The 24,562-nt window shown below is 32.5% G+C and overlaps 3 protein-coding genes across 3 annotated transcripts; all 3 read right to left on the bottom strand.

Moving 5' to 3' along the window:
• Window positions 1-318: 318 nt before the first annotated feature.
• LOC100799543 (uncharacterized) lies at window positions 319-3,832 on the bottom strand. The gene is made up of 8 exons (XM_006578573.4): window positions 2,707-3,832; window positions 2,265-2,298; window positions 1,924-2,151; window positions 1,578-1,667; window positions 1,404-1,469; window positions 1,222-1,313; window positions 1,074-1,121; window positions 319-716 (listed from the first exon to the last, which is right to left on the bottom strand). Exons 1-8 carry the CDS (start codon window positions 3,075-3,077, stop codon window positions 599-601), a joined length of 1,047 nt encoding a protein of 348 aa, XP_006578636.1. The 5' UTR covers window positions 3,078-3,832; the 3' UTR covers window positions 319-598.
• A 7,253-nt stretch (window positions 3,833-11,085) lies between these two features.
• Window positions 11,086-13,631, bottom strand: LOC100799029 (uncharacterized). Its single transcript, XM_006578572.4, has 6 exons — window positions 13,251-13,631; window positions 13,000-13,113; window positions 12,304-12,384; window positions 11,979-12,151; window positions 11,758-11,854; window positions 11,086-11,479 (listed from the first exon to the last, which is right to left on the bottom strand). The coding sequence occupies exons 1-6, from the start codon at window positions 13,491-13,493 to the stop codon at window positions 11,366-11,368; spliced, it is 822 nt and encodes a 273-aa protein (XP_006578635.1). The 5' UTR covers window positions 13,494-13,631; the 3' UTR covers window positions 11,086-11,365.
• Window positions 13,632-22,785: 9,154 nt separating this feature from the next.
• On the bottom strand, window positions 22,786-24,178 carry LOC106798597 (uncharacterized mitochondrial protein AtMg00860-like). Its single transcript, XM_014775208.1, has 3 exons — window positions 24,107-24,178; window positions 23,583-23,925; window positions 22,786-22,907 (listed from the first exon to the last, which is right to left on the bottom strand). The coding sequence occupies exons 1-3, from the start codon at window positions 24,176-24,178 to the stop codon at window positions 22,786-22,788; spliced, it is 537 nt and encodes a 178-aa protein (XP_014630694.1).
• Between the last annotated feature and the right edge of the window lie 384 nt (window positions 24,179-24,562).

The following is a 24,562-nucleotide window of genomic DNA, read 5'->3' as shown; positions in this document are numbered from 1 at the left end:
CTATTTTCATGTTATGTGTATTAATTTTGGTACTCTAATATTAACGGGATAGGTTCTTAAATATTGCACAATTTGACCTTGTTGTATATTGATTGTGTTGGAAATTTGTGTTAGGGTCTTAAAAATTTTGTATTCTTCATTTTGTTTGTCAAACTTAACAAGGTAAGTATGATTTCATTGCATATTATACAATGAAATCATACTTTTGTCAGAAGTGTTAATTTAGAAAAATTTCACCCACGTGGTGAGAATAGCAACTTCCGAGATCACAAGTCCAATGCTTTTAACTTATAAAAAAACATAATGGCCCGTTGCAAATAATCATGGAATTTCAAAATTAACATTAATGGATAGTCCAAGATTCTGTGCTTAAGAAATTCATTATTAATTACATTGCTTCTCTTTGACAAGTGTAAGAGCCAAATTCTAGTAGCTAATCTTCTGGGAAGAAAAAAAAATAGACATTGCCATTTATTTGTCCATTGCTAAATAGTAAATAATATTATGAAACACTTCTTTGCTCTCTTTCTTATCTTTCTTCTTTCTATGGTGATTAGAAGATTGAAGATAGGGTAGTTTAGTCCTAATTAAGCTGAATTCATCTAACGCATTGATATGAGTCCGGGTACCGCGTTGACAATACATGGTGTTTCAGCTTCATTAACAAAGCGAAAATTCCATAGCATGGAATATGCAGTAATGCCACCGCAAAGTACCTATATATCAATTACAAGGCATATGAAAAAAGTCAGCAAATTAATTCAAGTAATTAATAGATCAGGCATCATAAAAGCGCTAGCCAAACATTAAAGTAGTAACGACAAAACATACCATTATTAATTTTTTGTTTTTGTTATATTTTCTAATTAGAATTAAAGTTTCATCTAGATTATCCACACAATAAAGGTTTGTATTAAAGATTATTAAAAGTCAGCATAAGTTTTTATACTCTAATTCCGATTAGATAACAAGACAACAGATACATTAAAAAACTGCCTTTTAAGTATTCTTTTTTGGTGTTTAAAAACGAACCAGTTTTACATAATATAACGGCGAAGAAATAAAATTCGTACCATAGTGGAGCATAAGAGGATGATAAATCAAGAAATGGATATGGCCACCTGTTTTACCAGAGAAGAAAATTCTGTTAGACAATGATGTATAACATGTCTTCTTATTATAATGAACTTATGTATAACAACAGAGTTCAAGACTTTATACCAGAGATTAATGCAACCATGAACAATCCACTGGAAAATCACATATGTGACTGTCCACAGGCAAAAGTATCCTATTCGAAACCAAGGGAACCTCTGAAGAGGGGACAAAAATAAAAGGGTAGGAATTTTTAGAAGCATGAGATTCGGAAGTGGAAATAAATGGAATCAAATGCAGGAACTTACCAGACAATTTAAAGCTGTATCACCTATAAGAAAAACTGCGTTGATTGAGTGCATAATGACTATCAACTGCCACAGGAGAATATAACATATTGGTTAAGTGCTATCTAGCTTAATTATGTGATAGAATCTATAGGAGAAAATTTGAGTCCATGGGATCATAAATATGATACTTACAAAATTTAGGTTGTAATCTTTGATGGTTAGAAATGGAACAATTATGAACCAAAATACACAATCGGTGAGCATGACGGAACCAGCGTTAATCTGTTCACAAGTGAACAAACAAAAATCAATTGTGGTAGATGAAAAAAGCTATATACTTCCTTCCACTTTCATAAACAAAACTGAAACAAGAGACATGCAACAAAGTATAGCAGGAAAATCAGAATGTTGATCTCTTTACTCAATGTTGGGTAAAATTAGAGTGCAATGCACTATGAACTGAACTCATCTCAGTGATAACTCTTATCTCTTATGCCTTGCATTTCAATCGGTGATCTATGAAAATTGAGAAGTGTACCTGGAATATTATTTGAAAAATGTAACCCCAAAAGCCTGCATGTTGGCGTACAAGAACTTCTTCTGGGGCACCGAGGCTTTTCTCTTGGTCTGATGGATTAGAGCTTTGTGGGAGTGCAGAAGCATCATACATTCCTTGCTCTGCATCTCCATCCACATTATCAACCTTATCCCCAGTTGCTTTCTTATGATGTTGGTAACATCCATATATGGAGAGCAAAGATCCAAGCTGCAACATCAAGCACACAAGGACAAGTAGTGCATGTAAGATAATTACATACTAAATTATAGACAAGAGTAACATAACTACAGAAAAATAAGATATGGGGCATTTATACTCACCCCAAAATAGATGGTGATTGAAGTAAAAGTCCACCTGTTTCAGAAACCATTAAAAATAATTAACTCAAATCAAATGCCAAAAAGAATCTCGGAATATGCCTAATCAATAGAGTTAAGAGTTGAAACAGACTTCTATCTACAAATGGTAGTTTCTTATATTGGCATCATAGATCAGTTAAGGTAATTACTTTCTTTAAAGGAATGTTTATTTAGACTCCTAACTAACTGAACTCAAGTGATTGGCCGCAAAGATAATAAAGGCTTAACTCGAAGAGCAGAGAAAGAATAATAGCAATGATAGAAACACAGTACACTTCAAATTTTTTGTTTATGTTCCCACCAACAGGAAACAACAGAAAACAATGCTCCTATTCATGATGTACCTTACAATAGCAGCCAAATTTTGAGACGGATAATTTCAGGACAAGTGAAGAAAGCTTACTGAGTGTAATAGTAGAAAATGCTTCCTCCATCAACAGTTGCATTGATTATGAGAAGCACCAAAAGCATGATAAACGCCACAACTCTGAAGGCCATGAGCCATGCAGGGTGAATTCCTTTTAGGCAAGGCCTCCAAGTTTCATCCTCATACAAAGTTGCTGATGTTTCTTGTTGTGTCACCCGGCTACCATTCCTTGCTGGTTTTCTCAAACGCTCATACTTCCATAAAAGCAAGGTTGAGAAGATTACTGAAACCAGAATCCATATGGCACAAAGCAAAACTCTCCAATTAAGCCAGTAGCTTTGAGTGTTTGTCTTTGCAGTCATAATTGGCTTCCATGAGTCTTTGTGAGAGCCTGTTAGAAAACCCATGATGGACTTTACCTTCTTTTGGGTGTTTCTCAAAGTAACAATGTTAAGTTGAGGTGGTCTTGTTTCCACTTCCTAAGATTATTAAAAGATGGAAAAGAGAGAGTTGGAAAAACAACCGCTGTTGAAGAATGAATGAAAATGAACAAATTGAACTAAAACCAAATGAATGCTTCCTTCTATTGATCACTCAGAAACAAAAACACCCCGAAAGGAAAGGTGGAAACTTTGAAAAGGGTCTAATCAAATCAGAGCCCACACAGGGCTCTGAGCTAAAACTCATGAACAAATGAACCGCCAGAATAAAAGAGAGCCATTTCATGCAATCAAAATGAACACAAGAGGACCTTAATGGGAAAGTGCTCATGGGTTTCACATGCATCTCACAATATGAACAGGTGCATAAATTTCGGGCCATCAAGAACCAAAAAGTTGGAATTCTTGACCCATTTTGACCACATTAATCGTTGGATTACGTAGAGATTCCAAACTTAAGTGAATTTTATGCAAAAAGAAGATACACCGACAGTTTTAATAGTGCATCAATGGACTTATAAAGCGGGGAAAAAGGAGGGAGCTAAACTCTTCAGCAAGGAAAAGGTTGAAACTTGCAAGGGAAAAAGCAAGACAATGTGGATGTGTACGAGAAGAGAAGATGCTTTGCTTCTTTGCTTTTGTATGTAGAAAAATAAAAACTATTTAAGGCTACAGATATGGAAAGATAAGGATGGTGCTTTGAGCACAAGCTTCTTCTCTTGATTTTATTTTATATAGCTATTAACTTTAACTTATTTATTGATGGAAAGAAGGAAAGTTCTAAGATAAATCAATGTTGTATCAATTAACTTCAATATTATTATTGTCCTGTTAAAATGTGATTGAAGTTTTGATCTCCATATATCCATGCAAATTTTAAATTAATCCAAACAAAGACATGCATGTTGCCTTGTGGGTTTTCTAGGATTACCAATTTTGTTTTTACTTTTTTTAAAAAACAAATTGTGACAGAGAGACAGAGGGAAAAGGGACAGAGCGTAATTTTATTTTTGGATTTTGTTGTGTTGGGATGCTTGTTGTGTTGATGCTTCACATATTTTTGGACAGGGCGTAATCCAAGAACAGGTGTCTTGTGTGAGTCCTTGGTTGCTGTTAAAGGAAGGAAGTGCTTAACTAACTCAGAAGGAGATGACAGAGACACAAAAATGAAAAAACAAAGGGGTAAAAATCAGATACAATGATGAGGAGATTGTATGGTGCATTAGAGTGTAGGAAATCTTAGTAGGATCAGTATTTTTTTTTTTTATCAATAGTTTGGAACATGATGATTGATTTGGATATTTCATCAAACTAAGGACGTGTGTTTAATTTGAGTCCTTTATAATAAGGAGGTGTATTGTATTATATTTATTGATCAAAAATCAATTATTAAAATTTGACTAAAATACACTTTTGTTCTCACATTTTATTCTTTGATTTTTGTTTCATTCGTTAAGTTTAATGAATTTCATTTAAATTTTGTAACATCTTTTTGGTTTTTTTTTTCCTGTGACACACTTTCCAGATAGATCAAATGACTGAACGAAGAAGCATCGAAACTGATTTATTGGCAAACTTACATTTGGGGTTCCACCACAGAATTCTCAAACATGCACTAAGTTACTCATTTCATTAATAAACCAGAATAATTTGATAATATGATAAATTATGAAAGATGTCACATTATACGAGTATCTGTCACGTCAGCTAAATTTATAACTTTAATGCAAAAAAATAAAATAACAATTTATTTTAAAGAATTAAAATGAAAATTTTAAACTTGAAAATCAAATTAAAATAAAAAGTTAAGAAGAGTGATAAGATTGCATTTTATCCTTAAAATTGTAAGAATGCTCGGTAAAATTTTAATTATTAATTTTCTAATTAAGCACTTACAGTTATATTTTGTTCTTCAAACTATAGTTGATGTGTGTTACTGGCCTCACCTTGTTAGGACACAATTGCCGCAACATACAAAGAACGCTTGGGGGAATGAATTGAATGAAGGCCGTGAAGAATGTAAAAAGTGTGGTAGTCATAAACTCATAATAGGAGTGAAAGAATGAAATTGTTGATGCTTTTTTGGGGTCAGGGGAATGGGGTCCACACTTCAGCGTTGAGACCACCTTGGCTTGTTGGAATTGGAGGAGCAACAGCGACTGCATGATAGTTGCAATGATAGATGCATATGGCCACATACCACGCAAATGCAAGTATGCAACTGGTGGGTGTGCTCTCGGCTTCTATTGCATTACAACTACTACATCACACTTTCGTAATTCTCAATTCCTCATCAGACATTCTTATTATTCTATTTTTTGTTTAAAATTAGAAAAAAAAATGTTATGCACTTAAACTTTATAAAAAGTTTTACACAGAAATGATAATGAGTATAATATGGATAGGGTTATATATTATTTGTTTTCTTACTCATCTTTAAAAATAATATTCATATCCGGATGGAATATTGGTAATCATTTTAATTTTCATCCTTCTTCCCATTGAGTACATTTATACTCACACTCATAACTCACACTATATTCATGCATACAATTAATAATAATAAATTAATAAAAAATTAAAATAATTACTATAATTAAAGTAAAAATTTATTTTTAAATAATTCAAACATAACATTAAAAGCATACCCACATAATATTAAAAACAAATAAATATAACATTGACTTATCCAAACTCGAGTCATAAATAAATAAAATTACAAAAAATAATTATCTGATATAACGATTGTTAAAATTAATATTGTAATCATTTAACAAAAACTCTAATTAAAGGTTTAAGATTTTTTGATCTTTGATAATCATGTAACATTGTAATATAGGGTTTTTCACTCTCTAATATACGGTTAGAGATTAGAGACTTAGAGTATTAGTAATAAAAAATATAATTATTTTTCATAAAAAATTATATATAAAAATAATAATATATTAAATTATATTACTATTTTATAACATATATTAATATATATGATATATGCGGAATGAGGCAGGTTAGGTACTATAGTACTCGTACCCACACCTATACCTACCTATTTGCAGTCTATATACTTGTTCCTTAACGCTCCCAATATTATGGATAATTATTTGTCTCACTTGCATATATTTTTGCATATACATATCGGGTTCAAGTATACTTTGTCATCCCTATATCACAAACTCATGTATGATATTTTGTTTACTTTTTTAAAATAATTTGTATAAATACTTTTTAAACTTTAATCTAAACACAGTCTTAATATATTAGGTTTTTTCTTTCATAAAAACACTAATCTTAAAAAAAATTAAAAAATAAACTCATTTTAGATCAGTTTTACAAATATTCATAAAAAATAAGAAGATAAATTATTTTGTTATAAATTAAAATTAACTTATATGTATCTGAATACTTTTAGAACTTTTCTTAATCCTGCAAAAGTTAAAATACATGAGTCGGTTTTAATTTATGAAAGAATATAATTTCTTTCACTTTTTATGATGAATATTTTAAAAAAATTATCCTGACCTAGATGTTTTTCTGCACACAAACTCGACATTAGATTTGTAAGTCCGTAAATTCTAAACAGAGTTTTCTCTATTTTTGGAAACAGATTCTAAACAGAGAATAAGTTGAAGTTATTTACTTTTATATTAAAAATACAAAACAAAATAATGTAATATTTATAATTATAACTATAAACTAAAACCCAGCATCAATAATATTTGTATTGCAAGTGGTTGGATGAGGGAAAAATAAAACCGATGGGACTGAAAAAATGCTTATTCTGATTATTAATTGTTATTATACCTTAATTTTATATTTTTTACATCACATCAATTCTTCAATTTTTTTTCTCTCTACTTTTTAAAGATTCATATATCCCTAGGATATCAAACACTCTTTATCCAAAAATTGGCAACTGAAAGTGCAATATTGCAAAGGAAAAAAAATTAGGTGTAGTGTATTAGGTTTTTAAGTTAAAATTGATATTTTATTTCAGTAATTTAAGCAATAATGATTGACATATTGATGATCTGTTTGATTAGAGAGAATGAAGAAAAGAGACGCAGAAAGGTATTTTTAATTTTATTTTATTAAATAAAAAAAATATTGGAAGAAAGGGAAGAAAAATAACAAACTTAAACTATCTCTTTCCTTATGTTTGTTTTCCCTCTATAATTTAATTTATAAATGCATATAATATATTTTTAGTTTCTTAAAATATTAGTTTTAGTCCCTATAAAAGATTAATACAGTAGTTTTAGTTTTTATATTTACTAAAAAGTCACGCGCTTTTGATCATGTATTGTTATGAACTAACAACACATGTTTCTGAAATTGTATTTTATTTTTATAGGAGTTATTAATGTGTATGGTCATGAACTAAATAATTTCATGAATGATATATATAGTCACAATAATGATGATAATGATTATGACAGTAGTACTTTCTTTTATGATAAATATTAAATATGTTCTATAATTTTGAAATATTAAATATATATTTACTTTTTATCTAGAAAGATTGGTTGGAGGATGAATTAGAAAAGATATAGCATTACTCTTTAGATTTCTAGATATTTGCTTGGGTACATATACAAAAGCATGGATGACAAGAAATAATAGTTGTTGCCTTTGGATTTCCAAAGTGGTCCTATTCCTACAAATAGTACACATGCAAATAGTAAAATGGAATATGCCTTCACCCTTGGGGCTTGGTTGGGTTTGTACAAAAGTGGTGGCAACGTGGCACAGTATTGTGACAGCGGGCAACATTAACCTCACCCTCGGGGAACACAAAATTTCAATGAATATTCCCCACAATTTATGGCTTTTTAACAATGACATTTATTAATTGGCTTCTAACTCATCAATTTGGATCAATTAAGTTATTATTGATGGACAGGAAAATAATAGCCACCACTAACCAACCACATTAGAGTTATTAACTGGATATATACGCGAAAGCTTTTAGTTGAAGGAGAAGTCAAGACATGATTTTTGGTTTGTGAGAATAATATCTAATATTCTTGCTAAACATGCTTTTTATGTTTTGGATTCGATGAACTTGGTGAAAAAATGGTTTGAGTAGGGACGTCTTAGCAATCACAATAAGCCTAAAGCTCATTATTAATTAACGAGAGGCATCCTTTGTTAAAACTTTCAGATTTTTTTTTTAATTATGTCCATTATTGCTTTTCACCATACAATTAATCTTTTGTAATGATTTTTTTTTTAATTTCTTTTTCAATTCATTATAATCATTTAATTTTTCATGATTTTTTTAGGTCCTTGAAAAGTTATTTTTATGATTTTGAAATCCTTCCCTTTGCTTTAATAATTATAACTGTTGATATCAGTTATATGGTTAATGCTTTTATAATGATCAGACATTCTCTTTTAATTTATTTGGTCACAAAGTAGCTCTAAAAATAAATATAAATCATTATTAGAGGAGGAATTCTTTTTAAGAGTTACTTCTCATATCCTTACTATTTATTTCTTAAGATCTAATAGTTGTAATAATTAACTAATCTTAATCATTAGATATAAAAAAATAATAATAAAAAAATAACTCTATAAAAATTATTCTTCAAGTGAATTTCTCCATATCATAAAAGTTGTTGCATATATATTTTTTCAAACCCTAATGATATGCTTTTTTTAATCAATAAAGTAATGAAGATGGAAATTTTTATTGTTTTGGCAAGTGAAAAGAAAAACAAATTTACCAGCTAGTCACGGTCAAACTAAAAATATGTATAAATATTTATAAACAACTATCTATGCTTTATGTGTATTTTTATTATAAATTTCAAATTAAGTAAATAATTGAGATTGGTAGAAATACGAGAAATTATTTCACTTAATTTGGTGAATATATATAGACTTAATTAAAAGTTATAACTTTTATACTTTTAATATAAATACTATTATATTATAATAAATTTAAGAAGTCACCAAAAATAATAATAAAATTACGAGGAAAAAGATAATGAAACAAAAACAGAGTTTTTTTTTTTTTTTTCTTTTTCGGAGAGCTTTACTTTCAGCACCCCTCAGGCTCATGGAGACATAGACAGACGGACGGATCTTTCAAGTTTCAAAGGTCTTGCGCCAACACAACCCATCAACCCTCAAAGCGCAAATTGTTTTAATTTTCTAATAATTTTTCGCATAATAATTATTTTCTTAAAATTTTATCAAGTATTAAGATGCATTTTTTCCGGTATCATTAATTTTAAGGGTTACTTTTGCTTAGCCATCTTTTTCCCTCATTATTTCAATCACATACAAGTTTTGGTACTTCATTTATCTTGAGGAAGGGGAGAGATGGTTGAACATCATTCTTCTTTTCATTTTCCATTTTAAAAAGGACGATTATCTTCTTACGACTATGAAAATACAAATTCTTTCATTTGGTCATATAATTTTATTTATGTTCTCTACTTTTATCATGATGACAACAAAATTTTGAGGAAAAAAAAGGTAAGACTGAGTTTCAAAAAAAAAAAAAAAAGATGGTTGAGTAGCTAAATGATTGTTTTGTGATTGTTTGCTGAACTCATTATCTCTTCATTCCAGAGTATATGACTTTTAAGATTTTTGCACAAATATATATTAAGGAATTTAATTAATTTATTGAATTTTTTAAAAAATATTAGATAACTTCCTAATATATCATTTATCTTTCTAATTAATGATTCATTTATTCTTTCTATGTATTACTTACACTAAGTATTTATTAAAGATAGTCTTGGAAAAAAATATTTAATGTAGCATTGATTTTATAAAATAACATATTTTGAAACAAATTTTTTTTCTAAAACGTAGGGAATAATAAATTAAAATAAGTAGCTGTTTGAGATTCTTGAGATAGTCTTGTCTTATACTTAGGTGACTCCAAGACATTAATGTCTTCAAATACATTGTTGTTTGTTTTGGAACATTAGAAAATGTTTATATGTAAATATCTTTGAAGCAACTAACAGTTTCTTTTGCATATGTAAACTCAGTAGATATCCTTTTTTCATGTTGCGCGGTGGTAAGTTGAATATATGCACCTGAGAGAGGAACCCCATTTAGCTTTTAATTTACCAACATTATGGGGAGGAGGTGAGTGATGTGTTTTTATGCATGAATCGTTGAACGTAAGGACTGGGACATCAAATTTGGGATGCTTTGTGTGACGACTGGAAAAGATAGAATGTTGTGAACGTAAAAGACTCTATAGTGAAGATGAGGTTGAATTTTAGAGAACAGGAAGAATCTTGTTTTTTATGCGTTTCCTAGTTTAAGGGCTGATACTAATTTTCATGATTATCGCATGATTAGAACATAAGTTGAGTATATATGCATGGCTATTTCTCACGTAAAATTCACAGCCACAAATTCATACACCTATCCAAAGAAACATATTAATTCAACGTGTTTCTTCAATTCCGACCATTTCATTGTTAATAATTACTTCCACATTACTAAAATAATAGTCATCTTAGTTAATTTTATAAGGATAATAATAATAATAAATAAATAAATAATTTTATAAAATTAATCTTATATTATTATTAATTATATTTTTTATATAAACCATCATTAATATTATAAAAAATATAAGTGAAAAAATATAATTAATATTACATTAAAAACTTAAAATAAAATTATTTTGAAATATTTTTTTTTTCTTGTATGATAATTATAATGGAACAAAAGAAAATAATATAATTCATATAAGTGACAACTGTTCTAGTTCTCTTCAAATTAAATAATCCTAGTATTTTGTTTTTCAATTTAGTGATATAATTGTTTGATAACAATGCTAGCAAGAGTCCAACGCGAAACAGCATGTAAATCACTTCGCCTTCTTGGTTACTCCAAGTTATAATTACTAATAATTACATCATCAATTCTCTTTCTATCCATTTTCACTTGTGTTTTTCATTGAAAGCATAATACAACTTGAAATGTCAATAATAATATATACACACATGAAAATTGATTTCTTTATGGGGTTCTCTACCCACCATTCAACAACAACATACATACATATATCTGTAAGGTTCTGGCCCCAAAACAAGAAAAGAAAATAAAATAAACAAAGAAAATTGTACAGCAAAACATTTACAATCACTAATTCACAACAACCAGATGATGCAAATAGCCAGCTTTAATTTCTTAATATGGCTGTGAGAACATCTTCCAATGACATGTTCTGAATGCTTATTTGGAACAATCTGAGAAGGTGATGCTACCGTTCTATCTTAAGTAGTTTCACCATCACCATCTCCTAGTAGAGAGAGCGAGAAAGGGGCAATGGCGACATTAAATGCTCTTGAGCCTACTCGATCAACATGTATCATCTCAAAGTCACCTTCCTGCATTATAGGAGAAGAGAGTTAAGCATCTAGAAATACTTGAAAGTTGAAATCAATTGTGAATCAAAATGGCAACCAATGTATTCAAAACTTTGAGAAGGGGTATCCAATGAGGAGAGTCATAATATGCAATTTTTACTAAGAAAACACAATTGAGAGTGTTGCATGTTTAAAATGATAGTACAGATTCAATCTGTAATAATATGAAAGTAGTCATGAAATAATGAAAAAAGAATTCCATAAAAAGGGGGCGGGGGAAATAAAAGAAAGTTTCTTACCATTCTACCATTTTGTGTGCTTAATGGGCATGTAGAAGAGAATTCAAAACTACTCCTAGGAAAGATAGCTGGCTGTTCACCAACAACTCCAATTCCCCTGCACGCGAAAAATGAAGTACAGAAGTTATTTTAAACTTGAATCCACATGAGTATAAAAGAAAATGAAACAACCATTAAAGCATAAAGAACATAGATAGCAAGGATAAGAACAATTAACTCACCAAATATTTTCAGTTTTCCCATTAGCATCAGATATAATCCAATGCCTTCTGAGAAGTTGAACAGGGCGGTTTGTGTTATTGGTAATTTTGATTCTATATTCAAAGGAATATACCTCCTCTGAAGGCTGACTTCTGCCCTCTATATATGCACTCTTCACTTGGACCCGGATTCCCTGAACAAGTTGAAAATGAAACTGTCTAAGTTCATTTTTTACTTTACAATTATGTTAATGCGATGTCTCACATGAAATATGAATTCATTAGTTCTTTCCTTTAGGAATTCATAGGAATATATCTATTTAATAAAAGTAAGTGGTCTCCATACCAAGGTTGTCGCATCACTTGAGCATTTTAAGAGAGAATGTGGAGCAATTTCTTTTAGCTCATCACGATATCTAGCTGCGTCCTGCAAATGAAGAAAATGGGTAAAACAGGTTGTCAAAATGCAGTTTTGGAAGATTCATATACAATAACATAAAAATGGAAAACAGGCTACATCTTGACAATTTGAGAGATATATATATATATATGTATATGTGTGTGTTTACTGCAAACCCAGGCTTAAAAGAAACAATCCAGAGTAACAAAACAGCAGTTATTTTAAAATTACAAAAAAAATTGTCATGAATTCTGATTTTTTGAGTCCTAACGCCTTATCACTAATTCCACCGTATTACAGAAATACGAAGACCATATTTATCAATTTTAAAATACACCAACAAAGACTAAGTTTGACCAAATCTTGATGGGACAAAAACACATTTTTGTCCAAAGTTGAAAATGTGTATTAGAACATTGGGTAGAAGAAACAAAAGATAGTCCAATAAATGTAAAAAGCAGCATAAACTTGTCATCTTTCCTAACTATCATGGTTGAGAAGGGACAGGAAGTTCAATCAACACAAAATCACTTCCAATGAAAAAAACAATGGTCTTATCTTGTGTAATATAATCTACATGCAAAAATATTAGTTTAATTAAAAAGGAAATGATTGAAAGAAAGATGAGTACAAAATAGCCACCTGAAACCTCTCATCAGCAACGGCTTCCTTCAACAATCTCCTCAGACGCAGAACAGGAATCTCATCTTCGAAGCACTTGAGCGAGTCACGAATCCTCGAAGCCTCTTCGTAATACTACCGTTTTTCAAATTCCATAAAATAAGAAGCCCCTCTCCAAAACCCGAGGAACCACCAACGAACCTCATTAATAATATAAAAGAAAAAAAAAACATTTTCCTTCCTTAAAAAAAAAAAAAAACAAAAACACTAACCTCGGACTTGGCCGCTTTCTCCATCCGGTGCTTCAAGATCGCGTAATTATGGCTCGGAGACATAAACGAACCTGAGTTCGAACCTATTCCTTCGTTCCCATTCCTCTCCGAACCGCACGAAACCATCACATTCCTACGGTTCGGACAATTCACGCGCTGCTTCCTCGTACTCGTCTCGGAATTCGTTAAAATCGGTAACCTCGTACCCACGTAAGCCTTCATGCTCATCAACGACTGCATCATTTTTGCTTCTAATTTTTTTTCTTTCAATAAAACCCACAGCTCCGAAATCAAATCAGATTGTGATAGTAGAATGGAATTAGAATGATGATTAGCTTTGGCACTTTTATTGATGTGTGCTAGCACGTTTTCCGCGGGTTTTCTTTTTCTTCTATTATTATTACTATTGGATTTAGGGCTGCCACCGTTATTTTCGGTTAATCATAGATTCGTGTCAGCGTGGTACTATAAATGAACAAATATCTAAAAAGTGAGATGCCAAAATTAGCCATTGGGTATTTTTGGGGATTTTCGATTTGGGACGGGAAAACAGACCCTTTGAGGGTATTATGGGGAATTTGTGGGACATTGCAAAATATTCCGCTTTGCTAGTGTATGTTAGATGTTAGATGTAGTGCCTCAATCCACGCCGTCACCGATATAGCGGGTTGCTGTAATAACATGATATTTTTGTCGATGAGTAAGAGAAAAATCATCTATAGAGCCTTCGTCAAAAATCAAGATTTATGCCATTTTTTTTTATCGTTATTAAATCATTTTAGGATTAAATATAGTTGGACCAAATATGTTTTTATAGTTAAGTTTAATTTTAGTAATTTGTTCTTTTTATTAGTTTTAGTGTTAATAAATTTTAACTTTATAAACAAAAGTTATACTGCTATTTACAACTACTACATAGTTGGCACACATAGGTGGTTGATCCCTCTCAACAATAATTTATTTTTTCCACACGCATTCGTTAGGATTTGAATTTCTAATCGCATGCTTAATTAAGAAGTTTAAGTTCCAATCATTTGAAATAACCATTGTTGATACTTGATACTAGTACATAGTTACTAATAAGAAATAACAAGTCATTTCAAAATGAGTGTTGACATAACATGATTGTATGTATGTGACATTTCATTAAATAATAACATCTTTTAATTTTAAATTTGTAAAACTAACAATTAATTTTTAAAAAATAAATAATTAAAACTAAATTTGGTCATATTTAAGTTAACTAAAAATATATTTGCCGATGATCTACAAAATTACACTCATGAAGTAACCAAAGGATTTAGGTGCTTTTATTTAGCTAGCTAGATTTAATTTTTTAGGACATAGATGTCTCGTAAAAATATGATAATTTTTACTTGATTTTTTTTACATAATTAAATTTCTAAATTCATATGCCTGAAAGCAAAATATTATGAAGTAAACTTCATATATATTTTAAAGTTATGAGCTCATATGGCATCTTGGGTCCATCAAAAGAGTATATTTGAGTACAAGCAGTTTTGTTGTTTTCTGATGTGTTTGTGTAAACTACTTTTATTTAAAATAAGTAATTTTTTGTTTTTTTTAAGAAGTAAATCATATATGCTTCTTAAAAAAGTGTTTATTTTAAAATTATTTTTTTAACTTAAAAAAACTCATTCTATAAGAAAAAGTTAACTAACTTTGTCTTATTTAATGAGATTATCTTCAAAATGTTCTTCATCATATAGAGTCAAAGACTTTTTTATGCTTGATAGAAAACTTATTTTTGTTTTGAAATTAACACAATTTAATGAAATTAACTAATAAAATATATATAATAGTTTAAAAGAATATAATCTTAAAAAAAGAATACAGTTTATAGAGTCTCTTAACATCAAATAACCAATAAATATAAAAACAAAATCATCTCAATAGATTTACCCTAATATGGTTACACGTGTGATAGGTGAATACAATATAAATTAGCGTAACATAAATATATTATATAATAGTTTAAAAAATATAATATTTTTTACTTTCAAATTGAAAAAATGAAGGACATATTTTGATATAAAAAGAAATATAAACATCATTCATATAAAAGTTGTATATATTAAAATTATACATAAATATCTAAAAGTCTATTGATATAAAAAATGATTAAATAAAAATCAATCAAATGGATTTAGCCTAGTATGAATACCCATGCAACAACAAATATAAATGTCGATTAGTGTAACATAAATAAAATATATAATATTTTAAAATAATATAATTTTTATACTTTTAAATTAAAAATTAAAGGATATTTTGATATAAAAGAAATTTAAACATCATTCATATAAAAGTTTGTCTAAGAGTCTCTCTTAACAAAAAAATCAATGATTAAAAAAAATATCCCAATAGAAATTTCCTAGTATGGTCACATGTGTGACAAATGGATACAAATATGAATTAATGCAATATATATAAAATTTTAAAAAATTAACTTTTTATATTTTCAAATTAAAAAACGAAGAACGTTTTGATATGAAAAATATAAACATATATTGTTCATATAAAAGTTATCTAATTTTTGTATAATCAAACTTATTAACGAATTTTGTCCTTTAGAAATTATTTTGAAACAATAATAGTCCAGAACTGATAATTGTTGTGCATGCTTAGTTTTTGTACTGAATTTGCATAACAATTATCTTAATTTTTCTTATTTATCGTTTAGTTTGATTTCAACAAGTTAAAATAGTGTTCTTTTAGATTTTTAGCTTAATGAAGTTAATTTTAGTGGATTCATTAGTTTTAGTTATGTTTTGTAGAGTTTTGGTGCGTTAACATGGAAGGAAGAATCTTTGGACAAATGAAGCAACACGCTTAGTGCATCACACTCAACTTGGAAGGCCACGTGGCAAGCATCTGGTGGCTGTTGGAAGGAGATATGAAGTTTGGTGTGCACTGATCTAATTGTCCCCATTGCCATTAATTTAGGCTAAGTGTGCACCCCAGGCTAAGCGCAAGCCTTTATTAGAAAAATGATAGTGCAACATTTTGGAGTGAAACTTTAAGTACAAAGTGCTTTACACAAAAGAACATCTTGGGTGCCCTTATTCTTCATTGTCTTCTCCATCTTTGTATTTTTCTTCTTGTTTTAGGTCTTTCATGGTTATGAAAGGCAAGCTTTACCATTATTGGGGACTTGGATATCAAAAACTCTATGATGTAATTATCTTTACTATCAATTTAATGTTATCTCAATATTATTGCTGCTTTTCTATATGCTTATTGTCTTGTTTATGGTTTGATCACCCAAATGCATGTTTGTTATAGTGTAATAATCATTGGGAAATGTTTTTACACTAAGAACTGAAAGGGGGCTTCTAGTTAACTCATATCTAGGGATGAAATGATCTTGATTAGTCTTTTATAAACCTTTGCTCTTAATCAAATCACCTGGTTTAACTTGCTAAGGGATTAGAAGTAGAATCAAGTGATTCAGGCTCTTTCACATGAATGATCATTGTTAGAGTAGATTAGTTGTTTAAGGTAATAATTGAAATGACATTGATGGGTGAAAAATCATTACCGTTACATCAAGAGCTCATTTGGTAGGTCAAGCACCCAACATTTCTACATAATCTACATTAAAGTTTCTCTTGCACCCAAAGTGTTTGTGTTTTTGCCTCTTTGAACTTTGTACTGTTTTTTAAGATAAATAGTCATTTTCGTCCCTGAATGTGTAGAGTGCTGACAAATTCGTCCCTGAAAGATGAAAATTCAAATTTTAGTCCCTGAAAGTGAAAAAAGTGCGACAAATTCATTCATCCGTTAACTTCCGTCTATTATCATTAATGAAAGAGTCTACGTGGCACATGTTACAAAAATGATTGCCAACATGACTGTTGAATAGATTAGACTAAAATTTCAGTAAGTTTCCATTGGATTAATTTATTAGACCCCAAATTTCGTTTCATTTAATGGTAAAATATAATTTAATCTTCATTTTTCTCCCTTTTTATCGTTGCAAGCTACATAACATTACAATAAACACTTAAAAATATAGAGAAACAAGCATAAGTTAGAACAAACATAATAAGCATAATCTGTCTGTTACTCTGAAATTTCTATTGTGACAACATTAGGTAATGACAAAATCCAGTTGGGTCTCATTTTTTTGTAAGGATTAACTTAATGACTGTTCATTTTTGTTTGAGTCTCATATTTTGGGTAAGATATTGTCACATTAAAAATTTCAGAGCAATAGATGGATTATGCTTATTAATCAATATTATGTTTATTATTATGTTTATTCTAACTTATGCTTACTTTCCTATTTTGTTAAGTACTTAATGTAATATTATGCTTGCAACGATAAAAAAAAGGGGAGAAATGAAGATTAAATTATATTTTACCCTCAAATGAAACAAACTTTGGGGTCTAACAAATTAGTCCTATGGAAACTTACTGACATTTTGGTCCAATTTATTTAGTAGACATGTTGACAATCATTTTTGTGACATTTTCGTACCTTTGTGCCACATAGGCTCTTTCATTATCATAGTCCATTCGATTGTAAATAATGAGAGCGTAGGACAATTCATCTCATTCACACACACACGCATGCACGTACGCACACACAAAGGAGATATCATATGAGAATGATCCTCTTATGTGAGAATGATCATTCTCATATGTTAGATTAAGATTAAAATGAAAAACCAAGATTAAGATATTTTAAATTCTAATTGAAATCTCATTTAATCATAAAATTCCTAAAAGATTTACTAAACAAAAAATCAAATATCTTGAAGATTATTTTATAATGTTCTAAAATATCTTAAACCTATCATCACCATGACTACCATCACTGTCATGACCATTTTCGTAACAACTGTCATAGATGTTATTATAATCACCACCATGATTGTCAGCTACCGCCATCACCAACATGATTGTCGTCGTCATTGTTACTGTTATCACCACTGTGATCGTCGCTATGACTATTATTGTTGTCACCAACATGACTATCGCCACGGATGCTATATATATTCTATTTTCTTGGTTCAATTATAAGTCCTTGTGTTGCACAAAATTGGGCATATGTATGCAAATGCAATTAAAGTGCCAACCATTATAGCGAGTCTCTGAAGTTAAAGGTTCAACCACTCACCTACCACGTTTCTTGTTTCTCACAGGTTACCCCAACCACATGTAATAATTTATATTTATATGAATATATAAAACACAGTTAATAAGAATGGTGTTAAATTCCTCTAACTCTTCCAATCCTATGGTCCCCAAGGGATATGATCTAACCGAGCAGGATACAAGTGATATGGCTGAGTCATCATGAGAAGGTTCTAGATTTCCTTGCCACCTGTCAGCAGAATAATGGAATAGGGCATTGGCTTCAGAAAAGTACAAGAAAAATCTAGATTTCTTGACTGGGTTGACTGGGTCTCAACTCCTTTTGATCCAAGCTACAAACTTTGAGCTGATGCAATATGCTGGTACACTCATGGATGATGAACTCAGTGAATAAGTCTATTGGGCAAAGCATCATTTCTCTGGAAAATGCAATTGATGTGTGGAACGATTTGAAGGATCGATTCTCATAAGGAGATCTCATTAGGATCTCAAAGTTACAACAAGAAATCTACTCTTTCAAGCAATAAGTCCGTACGGTTACTGAATTTTATTTCGAGTTGAAAATTTTATGGGAAGAATTGGAAACCTATATGCCTATGCCTTCTTGTGCTTGTGCTTGTGCTGTGAAATGTTCTTGTGCTGCTATGAGAAATGCAAGGCATTATCATAGTTTGAATTATGCAATAAGATTCTTGATTGGGTTGAATGACAATTTTGCTGTTGTTAGATTACAAATTTTGTTAATGGATCCTTTGCCAAATGTTAATAGAATTTTCTCTAGGGTTATACAACATGAAAGACAAAATAACTATGCCATTAATGATGAATCTTGTGTCTTTGTAAATGTTGAAACTGATCCTAAGAAGCCTCAGGGTAAAGGAAGAGGATTTATCTGAGGTGCGTGGAACAAATACTCGAATAGAATATGCAGTTATTATGGTGAGACTAGGCATACAATTGAATCATGCTATAGAAAGCATGGTTTCCCACCTTATTTTCAGAGAAACTCAGCCTCAGTTGCAGGGAATGTCACTGCAGAAAATTTAGAAAACAAACAAGTCATGGTGAGTGAAGATTCAAGGTCTATGTAGCAGAACCTTACTAATGAGCAATATGAGAGGCTTATCAACTTACTTCAGGACTCCAACATTCAGCAATCTGTTGCCTCATCCAATCAAGTAAATGTTTGTTCTCAGGTTGGTCATTCACCTAATGAGATATCTAATTAAGCGAAAATTCTTAGTTCATCTTCTTTTAATACTTGTGTTATAGCTTCATGGATCATTGATTCAAGAGCTAGTGATCATATTTGTGCATCCTTAAATTGCTTTGAGTTTTATTCTGAAATAAAACCATTGAGTGTCAAATTGCCAAATGGTCATTTCTCAACTGCTAAACATGTTGGTACTTTTCACAATAACTAATGTTTTATATATACCTAATATTTCTTTCAATCTTCTTTCTGTTCCAAAATTGTGTGAGACTTTGAATTGCAAAGTTTCCATACTAATACCAACTATTTTATACAAGACCAAAGAACACAGAGGATGATTGGTTTTGGTGAGAAACTTGAGGGGTTGTATCACTTGATGGTTGATCCCAAGGATGCCTCTGTCTTAAACGTGCAAGTAGCTGACCCAATGACATTGCCTAAAGAAGCCTTATGGCATTTTAGACTTGGACACATCCAAAAATAAGATGTTATCTTTACAAAGTTAGTTTCCCTTTGTTACTTTTGACCAAAATGGTGCTTGTGATGTATGTCATTTTGCCAAATGAAAAAGATTGCCATATAATTTGAGTTCAAGTAAAGCTTTAAGACCTTATGAATTATTGCATCTTGACATTTGGGGGCATATTTCTGTTCTGTCCATACATGGACACAAATATTTTCTAACAACTATAGATGATTACAGTCGATTCACTTTTATAATTCTTTTAAAAACAAAAGGGCAAGCAAGGGAACAAGTTCAAAATCTTACTAAAATGCTTGAAATGCAAAATGATGCTAAAATTAAAATTATAAGGACTGACAATGGTCCTGAATTTTCTATGGATTAATTTTATAACTCTAATGGGATAATTCATCAAACAAGTTGTGTTGAATCCCCACAACAAAATGGGAGAGTTGAGAGGAAACATCAACATGTTTTGAATGTGGGGAGGGCTCTTTTGTTTCAATCTAAATTACCAAAACAATTTTGGTCTTATGCTATTTTACATGCCACTTTCATCATTAATCAGATTCCAAATGCTCTATTAAAAGATAAGGGCCACATCATCTTGTTATATGGGGGTACACCTAATCTTCATTATTTAAAGGTTTTTGGTTCTGTGTTCTGCTTCTACTTTGCATAGTCATAGAACTAAATTGGAACCAAGGACAAGAAAGTGTGTGTTTTTGGGATACAAGTCAAGAATAAAAGGATCTTTTTTATTTGACCTCAACCATAAAGAAATTTTTGTTTCAAGAAATGTCATACATCATGAGCACATATTGCCTTACACAAAAATGTCATCCCCTTCTCCTATGCATTATCATACTTCTTCTCCACAAGAATCAAATACATTTTATTCCTTACCTCATATAGATTCAACCTTACGACAAGAAATACAGTACCCATTGTCTCTCAAGGGGATGGAGCTGAACCTGCACTTCTAGTTTTGAGACGATCTATGAGGGAAAGGCATCAACCATCAAACCTTGCTTATTTTGTTTGCAACCTCTCCACTAACTCAAATGAACCAATCACCTCAAGTAAACCTCATCCTATTTCTTCCTTCCATTCTTTTTGAAATTTATCTTCTTCCCAAAACCATTTTTCTTTGTCTATCCTACATTTTATTGAGCCACAATCCTATCAAGAGGCATGCAAGCATGACTGCTGAAATGATGCCATGAGAAAAGAGTTGACAACCTTGGAAGAAAATGGCACATGGATCTTAGTTGATCAACTTGCATAAATAAAGCCCATTGGCAGCAAATGGGTTTATAAAATAAAGCATAGAGTAGATGGCACTATTGAAAGATATAAAGCTAGGTTGGAGGCCAAGGGATACAACCAAGTGGAGGGATTGGATATTGATGGATATTGCTATGTTCCTGAATTAGAGGACAGGAACTTCCTCCAGAATGAAAGGTAAGAAGCTAGAATTTCTGAAATTTCTCATTGCCTTCCTCTTATTCATTACATATATTTATAGCAAATGAAATGGAAAAGGGTAGCTATTAATCCTAACGGCTTTGCCAACACAAAGGGGACAAGCCATAACCGAATGGATAGTGGGGGACAAGCACTAACGGGAAAACAACAACAATATTAAGAGGGAGGCCAGCCTACACGGTAAATTCCTATACTACTCTTCTGCTGATAACTGCTTAGTGAATAAACTCCTCCCATCCTGAGGGCCTCTTCATGATTCTTCTCGGCCTTGAATTGCTATCATTCCCTACATCCTCAAGGTGATAGATATCTTGGAGTTCAGACCAATTCTCCCAAGTTGAGTCCTCGGGTGGCAATCCAGACCATTGAACTAGGACTGATAACCGAGGTGGTGTGTGGTTGTCCCACTTATGGTCCAAAATGGTCAAAGGTTCCACAACTGGGTTATTGTCCTATGAAGTTGGTGGGAGAGATTGTTCATACACTATAGGGCCTTGATGAAGCTTTAGCTTGGAGCAGTGAAACACAAGGTGGATCTTGGCCGTTGGAGGTAGGGCCAGTCGATAAGCTACTTTGCCTACTAAGTCCATGATCTGGTAGGGACCATAAAAGCGCTTACGTAACTTTTGAAATTTGTCAGCCAAGGTAGTTTGGCGGTATGGCTACAGCTTTACATAGACCCAATCGCCAATATTGAAAGTGACCTCGTAGCGATGAGAGTCAACGTAGCATTTCATCTCTGTCTAAGTTCGCTCAAGTTTTCGACAGAGGGCTTCGAACATGTCTTGTCGAGAGGAGAGAAGGAAGTCCACGACTTCTACTGTTGACAAACCGGGAAGGTAATCTGGAACTCCCGGTGGGGGCTTGCCATAAGTGACCTCGTATGGGAACCAGTTGGTGGAGGAATGGCACGTGGTGTTGTAACACCACTCTGTAAGGCTGAGAAATTTACCCCATTGGGATGATTTGTGGTGAATGAAACTACATAAGTATTGTTCCACTACATGATTGAGCACCTCCATTTGGCCATCGCTCTGAGGGTGATAGCGGTGCTCATACGTAGTTTGGTACCGCATAATTAGAAAAGCTCATGCCGAAATCTGCTTATGAAGATGGGGTCACAGTCGGAGATTAAACTTCGGGGAAAGCTGTGAAGCTTGCACACTAGATCAATGAAAAGTTACGCCACTGTGTGAGCTGTGAAATGAGTAGGGAGTGTTCCAAAGTGGGCTCCTTTAGAAAAGCGATCAACGACGGTCATAATTACCGTGGCTCCCTGATAGTTTGGTAGACCAGTAACGAAGTCCAAGGCCAAATCTTCCCACGGACGTGACGGTGGCGGAGTTGGCTGGAGTAGACCCGTCGGTTTCTGGGGAACATATTTAGTTTGTAAGCAATCAGTGCATTGCTTAATGAATTGTTGGGTGTCCCGACGCATACCCTCCCAGAAAAAACTTTGTTGGATGTGATTGAGAGTTTTAGCTAATCCCATGTGGCCGTCTAACAAGGACTTGTGGTATTCCTCCAGGAGAAGAGGGATGAAAGAATTCTCGCGGTTAATCCAAATGTGTCCCTGGTGGAGAAGGAGGTTATCCCTGATATTTTAGCTAATCCCTGATATCAAACTCGGGGTGTTGCAGAGGTTCATCGCGAACACGGGTCATAGTGGACTGGAATTCTTCCGACACAGTTAATTCAGTCTTCAAATCGTGTAGAAATTTGAAGTGTGGCATTGATAGAATTAAGAATGCTTCCGCTACTTGGGAAGGCTCATGTAAGCGCGAAAAAGCATCGACTGCCACATTATTGTGTCCCACCTTGTACTGAATCGTGTAATTATACCCAAGGAGCTTAGCAAGGTATGCGTGCTACTCCGGGGTTTGCACTGGTTGCGTCATTAGCTCGCGCAAGCTTTTATGATCAGTAAGGATGACAAAGGCATGACCTAGAAGGTATTGATGCCATCTTTTCACGGCGGTGGTTATGGCGTGCAACTCGCGGATGTATGTTCAGGAACGGAGTAGTTTAGGGCAAAATTACTTACTGAAGAAAGCAATTTGATGACCTCGTTGCATCAACACAACTCCCATTCCCGACCTCGACTCGTCGGTCTTGACGATAAAAGGAACACTGGAATCCGATAGGGATAACACCAATGTGGTGGTCATGGCCTGCTTCAAATTGTCAAAGGCTAGTTGAGCCTCAGGGGACCATACAAATTGATCCTTACGTAGTAAATGGGTCACTGGGTCTACAATATGTGCGTAATTCTTGACGAAGCTCCAATAGAACCTAGTTAAGCCCAAAAATTCGAGCAGAGATTTGGGGGAGGAGAAAGCCGACCATTGCATCATGGATTGAATTTTGGAGGGGTCAGGTTCGACTCCCTGTAAAGAGACAAAATGGACAAGATATTTGATGTGACGCTGGCTGAAAATGCATTTGGATGATTTCAGGTGAAAAACACCCTATTGTAGAGTTCGTAAGACACAGTCGAGGTGGGATTGGAAATCGTGACTGTAGACTAAGATATCATCGAAGAAGACCAATACAAATTTACGAACGTACGGACAGAACAAGGCGTTCATTGTATCTTGGAACGTGGAAGGTGCATTGCAGAGGCCGAAGGGCATGAGACATAGTCGTAGTGACCCTGGTGAGTACGAAAGGCTGTTTTAGGGACATCATGCTCTACCATGCGAATTTGGTGGAAATCTTGGGCTAGGTCCATCTTTGAAAACCAGGAGGAGTGGCCCAGATCGTCGAGAAGTTCATCGATGGTCGGGAGGGGAAAGCGATCCTTAATGGTTATTGTATTTAGAGCACGTTAATCCACACAGAACCTCCATGTCACGTCCTTCTTCTTCACTAGCAATACTGGAGAAGAATAGGGACTGCGAATCGGGCGGATGAGTTGACACCAAGGCATATCCTCCACTTGCCTTTCGATTTCTTGCTTCTGGTAGTAAGGGTACCTGTAAGGGCGGACATTGACGGGTTTCAAATTTGGCTCAAGGTGAATGG

The sequence above is a fragment of the Glycine max genome, chromosome 4, assembly GCF_000004515.6.
Source record: "Glycine max cultivar Williams 82 chromosome 4, Glycine_max_v4.0, whole genome shotgun sequence".
Taxonomy (NCBI): Eukaryota; Viridiplantae; Streptophyta; class Magnoliopsida; order Fabales; family Fabaceae; genus Glycine; species Glycine max.
Note: the sequence above shows the minus strand (reverse complement) of the source record. Positions and strands in the feature narration are given on the sequence as shown.

Coding starts and splice junctions, on each gene's coding strand:
- LOC100799543 (XM_006578573.4), bottom strand. CDS start 3,077: ATGGGTTTTCTAACAGGCTCTCACAAAGACTCATGGAAGCCAATTATG. Junction 2,299..2,706: donor ATTTTCTACTATTACACTCA/GTAAGCTTTCTT, acceptor TTTCTGAAACAG/GTGGACTTTTACTTCAATCA. Junction 717..1,073: donor TCCTCTTATGCTCCACTATG/GTACGAATTTTA, acceptor ATTGATATATAG/GTACTTTGCGGTGGCATTAC.
- LOC100799029 (XM_006578572.4), bottom strand. CDS start 13,493: ATGATGCAGTCGTTGATGAGCATGAAGGCTTACGTGGGTACGAGGTTA. Junction 13,114..13,250: donor AGAAAGCGGCCAAGTCCGAG/GTTAGTGTTTTT, acceptor GAAAAACGGTAG/TATTACGAAGAGGCTTCGAG. Junction 11,480..11,757: donor GCACACAAAATGGTAGAATG/GTAAGAAACTTT, acceptor CCTATAATGCAG/GAAGGTGACTTTGAGATGAT.
- LOC106798597 (XM_014775208.1), bottom strand. CDS start 24,178: ATGTCTCATGCCCTTCGGCCTCTGCAATGCACCTTCCACGTTCCAAGA. Junction 23,926..24,106: donor ATGAACGCCTTGTTCTGTCC/GTACGTTCGTAA, acceptor GTCTCTTTACAG/GGAGTCGAACCTGACCCCTC. Junction 22,908..23,582: donor TCATCAAATTGCTTTCTTCA/GTAAGTAATTTT, acceptor TATGTTCCCCAG/AAACCGACGGGTCTACTCCA.